The sequence below is a fragment of the Balaenoptera physalus genome, assembly GCF_965194825.1.
Source record: "Balaenoptera physalus genome assembly, chromosome: 14".
NCBI classification, from domain to species: Eukaryota; Metazoa; Chordata; class Mammalia; order Artiodactyla; family Balaenopteridae; genus Balaenoptera; species Balaenoptera physalus.
Genome location: NC_138893.1, coordinates 47,204,248 through 47,214,182, shown reverse-complemented (window position 1 = coordinate 47,214,182; position 9,935 = coordinate 47,204,248). Strand labels below are relative to the sequence as shown.

Sequence of the window (9,935 nt, the reverse complement as noted above, 5' to 3'; positions counted from 1 at the left end):
AAGGGGAGAGTTGCAGAGGTCTGGACACTAGAGAAGGTTGGTGGGGAATGGGAGGCTGGGGGGGGTGGGGGTGGGGGTGGGGGTGGGGAGGAGGGAGGCGGGGAGGGAGGGGCAGCGCAGGGCTGAGGGCAAGGGCTGTTAGGCAAAGGGCGAAGGAGGGCGAGACTGAAGATAGCAGGAGGATGTGCTAATGGATGGAAAAAGCTAAGAGGGGGAACTGGTGCAGGAAACTACATGAAAATGTTGCACCTAGAGTCTTTCGTCCATTTTTTTCCCAAATATTTTATAGCCACATATCCATAAGTCCATCTCTAGGATCCGACCTTTCCGTGAGCTCTGTCTGGGTAGGGCTTCCTGCAAGTGGGAGAGAGAGAGGGGAGATCCCAGCCTTGCTCTTGCAGACAACTGCCCTCTGGGGGACTCCAGGGAGCTTGGCCACCGCACCTCCCCTGTGAGCTTGGGGCTTAGGAGGCCGTATCCTCCCCGGCTGTATGAGCCTCCCGTCCGGGAGCCCTGCCTAAGGGTCCAGACCCAGACCTTAGACTCTGGCATCTACCAGCTCTGCTCAGAGCCCGAGCAGAGTGGAGGCTTCGCATCCCTCCCCAAGCCCTGAGCTTCGGCTTGGGCTGCAGCGCCGGGCCTTCCCCGGCAGGGGCGCTGGGAACCCGCGGATGGCCGGCTCCCGTCTAGCGTCAGATCCCGCGCCCACCTCAGCCTTCAGCGCTGGAACTTTTCTCCCGGCGGCCAGTCGCCACTGTCTTTGGAAACCCACAGAGGACCCACCTCATTCTGAGTGGGACGTTCTCACCGGTGTGGTTCTCTGGTCCAGCCTCATTGGTTCCCAATTTTCCATTTTAGCTCCGGGTGGAAAAGCAAGTTCACGAGGGTGGGGCTCCTGGGAACCGCAGGTGGTCTACCTCCTTGGCAGGCTCAGATTCCCAGGCACCTCCTCTGCTTCCTGCATCCCTCTTGGCCCTCCCCTGGCACTCGTTTGCCTCTTCTTTGCTCTCCCCTTTCTTTTTGCACCAGTATCTCGCCTCCTCTCCACCACTTCATTATCTCCCAGCTGGTCTCCCGCTCCCTTTTCTCTTTCTCGAGCTCCCCCTTTGTCTCCTCCCCCCTTAAACCATCGCTCCCCCTTTCTTTTCTTCCCTCTCCTTGCACTCCCTCCCTCTCACTCTGCTTTAACCATCTCCCATAAGGGAACTCTTCTGTTTAATCCAGAAGAGGAGGCCTTCACTCTTCCCAAGCTCCCTTCCTCCATCCTACTCCTTTCTTAACAGTCCCTCCAGCTCCACGCGTCTAGGCCTTTTCAACCCCTAGAAATCCCGGGAGCTCCGCGGTGGCGGCTGCGGCAGCTGCACTACTTGCCTGTACTCCTTGCCGGGGGGCCTGTAAACTACATCTCGAGGTTGTCTTTGGGTTTAGCTTCCTCTCTCCAGCTCACCCAAAGTTTTCCTTTTCCTATGGGCACGAACGGTCCCAGCCCAGGCTGAGTTCCGCGCACTCTGGCTCCGCTTCTGCGGCAGGGCACAGTGCGAACTGTTCCTCAGGCCTGCGTGGCGCTGGGCCGGGGACCCTCAACGGGCAGCCTGACACTTTGAAAGAACTGAGCCCTTTCAGAGATTAATCTAAGGAGATGAGGGAGCGACCTCAATATCGCAGGCGGAAAGATGGGGGCTAGATCCTCCCGGTGGGAGCGACCCCTCTCAACTACTCTCTTTCCCCAGCTCCGTGGCCGGCGCCTCCCAGTTCTCTCCTCTAGCCCTTCGGGAGGCTCCGGGAACAATCCGGTTACGTCCGCAAGCGGTGGGGGACTACGGGTGCGCGGGGCGCCCGGAGGAGCGGGCTGTGCAGCACCGCCTGCCTTGCCTCGCTCTCAATATTGCCTTTCAGACGACTCGCAGGTTCCTGGAAATGCAAACACAGCCCGTGCCTGATCCATGCTCGCCCACAGCCCGAGCGCACCCCTCCCTGCCTCACATCGTTCACACTAACACGCACACACACGCGTGCAAACGCGCACGCACACAGCCGCGCGCGCCCGCACACCCAGGCACCCTTGGCTCAGCCAGGTACCCCCACCCTGGGCGCCCGCTGGCCCGCCAGCCTCGGGCGCACCCCTCGCCGCCCCTCACGCACGCGCACGCATGCACTCTCCGAGCCCCCGCACCGGGCGGAGGCACGCGGTGGGAGGTGGGTGGCGGGAGGGACAGGCCAGGGACCCGGGAGCGGAGTCTCCCAGTCAATCCCGCGCTCGCCTTCCGCCAACTGCGTTCCTGCGCGAAGGCTCCGGGCTCCCCTTTGGCTCCCCAACCCGAAGAGTAGGCGCTGAAAACACTTCACCCTCCTCCTCCTCCCTCGAGGCCCCCCAACCCTCCCTGCGTGCCATCTCCCACCCCCACAAAAGGCCCGGACGGTAACCCCCTAAACGCGGCCAGAAGCGGCTCCTAACTCTTCGCTGGGAGCAGGTTGGAGGCTGGGTTTTAGAGAGACCCTGGATTGGGGTCCGTCGCCAGCCACTCCTCCTGGATTGGGCTTCATTTTCCATATTTTAAAAGAGGATTTTCGTATTACCTTTGAATACTCCTGAAAAAATTTCTGGAGGAGCTCGGTGGGAAAGATTTTGCGGGAATCTTGTTTTAAGGAAAAAAAAAAAAAAGCACCGAAGGGGCATTTATTAATTTTTCTCGGGCTTTGGAATTGCCCCGTGGAGAGAGCAAGCCATCAAGAGCCGGGAGGGAAGAGTGGAGAGGACCAGCAAGGCGCACCAGGCCGAGCCACCTCCTTCCCGGCCGCCCCCTCCGCTCTCCCCCGACACACACTCGCTTGCTCGCTTACCGGCGCCTGCACACCCCCCGCGCCGACCCGCACCTCGGGCGGGCGCCACACACTCGGCAGCCCGAGCCGCGGCAGCCGGCAGCCGCAGCGGGATGGAGGCGGCGCGCACGGAGCGCCCCGCAGGCTGGCCCCGGGCGCCCCTCGCCCGCACCGGGCTCCTGCTCCTGTCGACGTGGGTCCTGGCCGGCGCCGAGATCACTTGGGACGCAACGGGCGGTCCTGGGCGCCTAGCGTCTCTGGCTTCGCGGTCCCCGGCGCTGCCTCCTCTCTCGCTGCGGGCAGTGGCAAGCCAGTGGCCGGAGGAGCTGGCGACTGTACGGAGAGGCGCCGCACTGGGGCGCCGGCAGGGACCAGAGCCACTGCCCCAGCCAGGCGGAGGCAGCGGCAGAAAGAAGCAGAGAGAAGCCGGAGGGCTGTTGCCGGCAGGCGCGCAGTGGGGACGGGGCATCTCGGCTCCTGGCAAGCCTGGCGGCACAAGGAGGAGTCGCCGGGCGCAGCCCCCCAGTGCCCTGGAACGCGGAGACACCCAGGCTACTGTCTTAGCCGATGGTTCCAAAGGAAGCCGCTCTCTGGCCAAGGGTCTCCGGGAGGAGGTGAAGGCACCACGGGCTGGGGGGTCGGCGTCCGAAGAGCTCCGGCTACCCAGCACCTCGTTCGCGCTGACCGGGGACTCGGCCCACAACCAAGCCATGGTGCACTGGTCGGGACACAACAGCAGCGTGAGTACCCACCCGGCGGCGAATCTCTCTGTCTGCCGGCAGCGAGGGAAAATGGGCGGCGGGAACGATGGGCAGATAGTTGCTCTGGGTCTAGGTAGAGGCAAGGGGAAGGGGGGCTCCTCGACTTTTAGACGGACTGGTTCATCCCTCTTTCCCCATGACCCCAACAGGTTAGTGGAGTTTGTTGTAAGACAGCCTGTGCTTTTGTTTACCGGAGGCCTTAGGATTGGGGCCGCCCGGAGGGGAGAGGAAGAAGAGGTCCTTAACGGGATCAATGACCACTTTCTCTGGTACTTGGCTTGGAGAGTCAGTTTTCCTGTCGTGGGTGTGTGTGAATTCTTGGGTGAGGACACAGATTGATTTGGGGAAAGAACCGCTGGATAGACTGACGGGTTTCTGCGACTGCCCCGGGGGCTTCCCCCCTTTCCCCTCCAGTCACGCGACGGAAAGCCAGGAGACTGAGGCCACTCGGACTCTGGTACTCCTGCCCGCCGGGCTAAGGATGCTGCCTCGGGCTCCGGGCGCACTTTCTCCCAGCCTTAGGGGAGGCTGGGCCTTCAGGCAACACTGATTCCCTCTTCAAAACCCAGGCAGCATACAGCTGATTCACTTTGTTAGTTATACAGCAGAAACTAACACAACGCTGTAAAGCAATTATACTCCAATAAAGATGTTAAAAATTAAAAAGAACAAACAAACAAACAACCCAGGCAGCTGCCCCGAAAAGCTATAGGAGGGGCAGAAAAAAAAAAGTTTAAAGTGTGAAGTGAAATTCAACACCCATCCTGCACCCCTCGTTCTCACGCAAGCACAAGCACACGGAAGTCGCTGAGCAAAATACTCGCCCCGGCTGCTGAGTCCTGCAACGACAAACTCGCCAAGTGGAGTTGGGTCCCGGTGCTTTCTGTGCACCTCTCCACGCCTCTCTCTCCGCTGCCAGGTTAACCTGGAAGCTGCTGTACGAGAGGTGGCGCCCTGGAGTCCAGTCCGGCGGCTCCGGCGCCCGCGGCCAGGCACCGGGCGCAGAGTACCGTCTGCGCAGCCCGCAGCTCGGGCCGGAGGAGCGCCCCACCCTACCCCCAGCTGGCAGCCAGCACGTGCAGTCTAGCCCAGGATCCGCGGGGGATGGCCCTCGGGGAAGAGTGGGGACAGCCTCCGACGATTTACTCCACTCCCCTGCCTTCCTCGGCCCCCACTTGAGCCACTCCTGCAAAAATCCTTTCCTCATCTCTGGCTCTGAGGATCAGATCAGAGCCCGGCACTGGGCAGAGTCTGGAGGATGACGGATGCCTGTACTGGCAGCTTTGGGGAACTCATTTGATGGGAAAGCACCGCCCCCGCTCCCTTTATATTTCTCTTCACGACTGACATTAAAGATTTCCCGGGGAAATTTTCGCCTTATTTTAACAGGGCCTGGAGGGTGTCACAGGGGTGAGTGGTGAATAACAGGAAAGCCAGCAGTCCGCAGAGAGCAGCACATCAGCAATACCGAGCATAGATTTCCTGGTTCCTTCTGACACACAGCACCACGCAGGCAGCGCAGCCTGGGTTGGAAGCATTTGGGCAGTCCAGCTTACCAGCAGCGCGGTGGCTGACTCCGTCTGCCTCCAGTGAAGGCCCCCCCATAGCTTCGCAGTGGACAGCTCTGGACTTGGGCGGTGGGCAACGTGTGCATTGGGAGGGATGGGTGACTGAGGACTTACAAGTCTCCGAAGGACTCTGTGTGTGGGGGGGGGGGCGGGTGGAGAGAAAGAGAGAGAGAGAGGTAATTCTCTGACCGCAGGGATCGCGACTCTCAACTTCCTTTTAGTTTGATAGTGAGGAATTGTGTGCATGTGTGTTATTTTGTTCGTGTTCTTACTCCATGAGGAGGATGGACAGGATGTGTGGAAGTAAATGTATCCCTAGGAGAAGGAGGAGGTGATATCTTCACATGTCTGTGATTTTAACACTGCCACATTTGGACGATATAAATTCACTCTGCCTAAAGAGTTTTTTTATGTTTCTGCTTTTATTTTAAGGATCATTTTTGTGTGTTGACAAATTCCCTGAAGATGGGACCGTTAAAGAGTGCTTTCTGCAAGTAGTAATTAAATGTGCATGGCCTTCTCTGCCCATCTTCAAGGCAGTTATACAGCAGAGGAAGCGAGGGGGCAAGTTTAGCCCCACACCCCCCAGGGAAATGGCTCTTCAGTTAAAAGGGGGTGCAGAGGGCCTGAGGAGTGTATCAGTTGGCCTTGGAGTCCTTAGTGACAGTGATGAGATTTGGGCAGTTCATTAATAGCTCCTCAGGGGTTCATTGGTTGTGCTCATGGCCAGTCTTACTGTCCAAGCAAAGGACAAGGCAGCACAGGTGAGTGCAGGGACCCCATGGTGTCTACTGTCCCTGGTCCAGAGAGTTACTGCCTCTTTAGCTCTTGGGCTGGACCTGCCTCTTTTGACGATGCTTCACAGGCAATTCCAGCGAGAAGGGCTTCTTTGAGTGTAGGTCTGTGCTGCTCTGAGGAAGATGAGGAAACAGGTTAACATGGCCCTGCCTTTGAGAGACTTTAAGGAAACAACCCTGGGGGAGGAGCTAGGAAACCAGTTTCTGCAACATTGCCCAGTTGGTTTCTTTCTCCCCTCCTCCTTTCCCGAGGACAGCAAAAGACGGCACTGTTAAAATAAAGCCAGGGTGAGGCGTGATGGAGATGATGTCCCTTCTGGAAGTTCCCTTTATCATTGGTTTCACAGTGGTTGGAGATGTCCCCAAGGCAGAGAACATGGGGCCTTGCACCAAGCTCTTTTGACGTGAAAAGAGAATTCCATCTTCCCTTCCGACGTAAAGGGTGTTAAGCATGTCCTTCTCTGGGAAGGCCACCGGTTTAATTGTTAACACATTGTGGGGCTTCCCGCTCTCCCTCCAAGTGCCTCTGGTGGACTTCATTCCTGGCGTGAGGTCCTTTTTGGGGAGAGTTTCCAGTTACCCCGTATAATGGAAAATTGAACTCCACTCTGGCCGTTTGTGTTCAGGCATAAGGAAGTGGACGTGCAAGGGAAGCACCTCCACCCCACACTATGTGCCCAGCATGTGCCCAGGGGCTGAGAGTCTCATTCTAGGCTTGAGTCACATATTCACTTTGGTCCCAGGAGTGGGGTGGGATGGCTTGGAGGGCAATGGGGGAGGTGCCCAGCAGGCTTGAGCCAGGAGGGGATGGAGTCTGGGTCCCCCTCTGACCTTTCTTGCCCTGCCAGGTGTTTCGGGGGAGAGGTGAGTGGGCTTGGGCTTGGAGCCTGTACTCTGCCTTATCCATTGGGCCACCGGGGCTGATTGGAGCCTATATTCTGGAAGAGCGATTTGCCTTTCTCTCTGGTTGTCTCCAGCTGAGATCCTGGTGATTAATGGGCTAGAGAGTATTTCACAAACACCCAAAGGGAGTCCAGACCCTGTGGCTGTGACAGGGATACAGAAAAACACATCATCCTGATCTCCTTCAAAAGAAGAAAGGCGCCTCCTTGCTTGGTCAGTGAGTTGGCAAATGGCTCTGGAGAGTGGAAAGCTGTAAAGACAACAGCCCACTTTCCGGGCCCCCTCAGCATTGTAAGCCTTGATGGGGATCCCCTGTTCTGGTGCTGAGGGGAGAATGCTGCACCCTCCTGTAGATTGATCCCCATGCCTTTCCTGCAGCTCACTCCCAGAGACAGCGATTTGCAGGCTGCTACCCCTGCAATGTGTCTGGTTGGAAGGACTTGCCAGATGGTATTCATGTGCCCAACTCTGCACCTTGGTGAAGAGAAACAGGGAGATGCCGATAACCCGGCGTCCTTACCCTGCTAGCAGGGGGAACGCACTGACTCTCCCAGGCACGATTTCATACCCGTAACTAATTCAGCTGGACGGTGTTCTAAAATATTTACTCTTAATGTGCAAGATAGTGACAGATTTGATCAGATTAATTGTGTTTCACTCACTGGAGCATCTAATTGTGGCTTCCAAACAGATTTTTCAAATAGCTTTTGGCTGGGTTGTCTAACCTTCTCGTCCCCGCTCTCAGTCCCCGTGTCACGATATCTTAATGCATTTTGCCTTCTCAGAGGCTTAATAAAGAAGCCTGCCACAAGCTCAATATCAAAAAAAAACAAACAACCCAATCCAAAAATGGGCAGAAGACCTAAATAGACATTTCTCCAAAGAAGATATACAGATTGCCAACAAACACATGAAAGGATGCTCAACATCACTAATCATCAGAGAAATGCAAATCAAAACTACAGTGAGTTATCACCTCACACCAGTCAGAATGGCCATCATCAAAAAATCTACAAACAGTGAATGCTGGAGAGGTTGTGGAGAAAAGGGAACCCTCTTGCACTGTTGGTGGGAAGGTAAACTGATACAGTCACTACGGAGAACAGTATGGAGGTTCCTTAAAAAACTAAAAATAGAATTACCATATGACCCAGCAATCCCACTACTGGGCATATACCCAGAGAAAACCATAATTCAAAAAGAGTCATGTACCACAGTGTTCACTGCAGCTCTATTTACAATAGCCAGGACATGGAAACAACCTAAGTGTCCATCGACAGATGAATGGATAAAGAAGATGTGGCATATATATACAATGGAATGTTATTCAGCCATAAAAAGAAACAAAATTGAGTTATTTGTAGTGAGGTGGATGGACCTAGAGTCTGTCATACAGAGTGAAGTAAGTTAGAAAGAGAAAAACAAATACTGTATGCTAACACATATATATGGAATTAAAAAAAAAAAAGGTTCTGAAGAACCTGGGGCAGGACAGGAATAACAGCAGAGACGTAGAGAATGGACTTGAGGACACAGGGAGGGGGAAGGGACGAAGCTGGGACGAAGTGAGAGAGTGGCATGGACTTATATAAACTACCAACTGTAAAATAGACAGCTAGTGGGAAGCGGCCGCATAGCACAGGGAGATCAGCTCGGTGCTTTGTGACCACCTAGAGGGGTGGGATAGGGAGGGTGGGAGGGAGATGCAAGAGGGAGGAGATATGGGGATATATGTATATGTATAGCTGATTCACTTTGTTATAAAGTAGAAACTAACACACCATTGTAAAGCAGTTATACTCCAATAAAGATGTTAAAAAAAAAAAAAAAAAGCCTGCCACAGAAGCTGTTCTTCAGGGGTTTGCCAAAAAGAAACTGTTTTTAATTAATATTACAAGGGGAGCCATCTCAGTTGAGATGCAGCTGGGAAATGCCACGGGACGCACTAACTGCTCCTGGTCACCATAGGCCTGGGGGTGGTGAGTGGAGGGACCACACACCGGCTGTTTGCTCTGCGTTTTCTCTGATGGCCCGGTTACAGGGCGTGATTTGCTTCTCAGATCCTGCAGTGATTTCCAAGGTAAGCAGAAGTTGCAAACTCCTTAATTGGGAGGCCCAATTTAATGATGGCAGAAATGCAGCGGTTGGAACTCGCTTTGTAGTTGGCAGAGAAGGAACTCGGGAAGTGGCTTCTCAGATTGTGTTGGATTTAAGGGAAGGGAGTTGTGGCAGGAAGGCTGAGGAGGGAGCGGGGGCAGAAGGGAGAACTGCTCTTTCCTCGGCTGTGTAAATCCTACCGTAACTGGGGGCACTTTGGAACCGGGTGATCGTCCTCTAGGGAGCAGAGAGGTGTGACAAAGCTGGATGGCTGAAATAGGAGGGTGTGTCTGGAGGGTTTATCCAAGGCCACGTACACCAAGGCCTGGGGGCTGGACTCGCCTGTTGATTTCCTGCTTCCTTTGGCCTCTTGGCTGGCTTGAGACACTTCCCTATGAGGAGAAAATGTCAAAGGATGAATTTTCAGCAAGTTTGGGGGAAAAGAGGTCTTGTGAAGTTGGAGGTGGAAAGTGTAGCGTGCCGGCGCCTGGTGGGCCACTTTGGGTAAGCAGCAGTGGCAGTGTGGGATGGATGGCCTTCAGCTAACCGTGGTCATCCCCCTGTTGTGGTGGGTTACTGAGAGAAGGGTCTGGATGTTGCTCTGACTTTGTTGGCAGAGAGTGGAGATGAGAGAGCTCTGCTTTACACGCAGTAGAGAGACTCAACTGTGTTTGACCAAGTGGGTGAATGAGTGAGTCCCAAGTCTCATTGAGCAGAGGCTACGAAGGGATTGAAAACCCTTGTCCCTTGGGATAGTGATGCTTCCTTTCTCAGGTTGTTCATAACTTGACCGGTACTATAATCAGGAGCATTTCACCCAGGACGTCTCCATTCTCGCTTGAGTACCTTTAGCCTCTTGAATTAAACTCCAGAGTCCTTTAGCCTGCCATTCAAGGCTCTTCACTGCGTATGTCCTGGATCTGCTTCTCCAACTCTGCATCTGACTGTTCCCTGATGGGCCCCTTCACTCTAGCCAAGGCAGCCCCTTC

The 9,935-nt window shown here is 55.2% G+C and overlaps 1 protein-coding gene across 4 annotated transcripts in view; it reads left to right on the top strand.

Moving 5' to 3' along the window:
- Positions 1 to 2,931: 2,931 nt before the first annotated feature.
- Positions 2,932 to 9,935, top strand: part of SORCS3 (sortilin related VPS10 domain containing receptor 3) — a 610,389-nt gene continuing 603,385 nt past the window's right edge. For all 4 annotated transcript variants that reach the window (XM_082425089.1, XM_082425088.1, XM_082425091.1 and 1 more), the window contains exon 1: positions 2,932 to 3,560. In XM_082425089.1, coding sequence (XP_082281215.1) covers positions 2,934 to 3,560 — 627 coding nt within the window. In that variant the 5' untranslated portion in view covers positions 2,932 to 2,933. The remainder of the gene's footprint in view (positions 3,561 to 9,935) is intronic.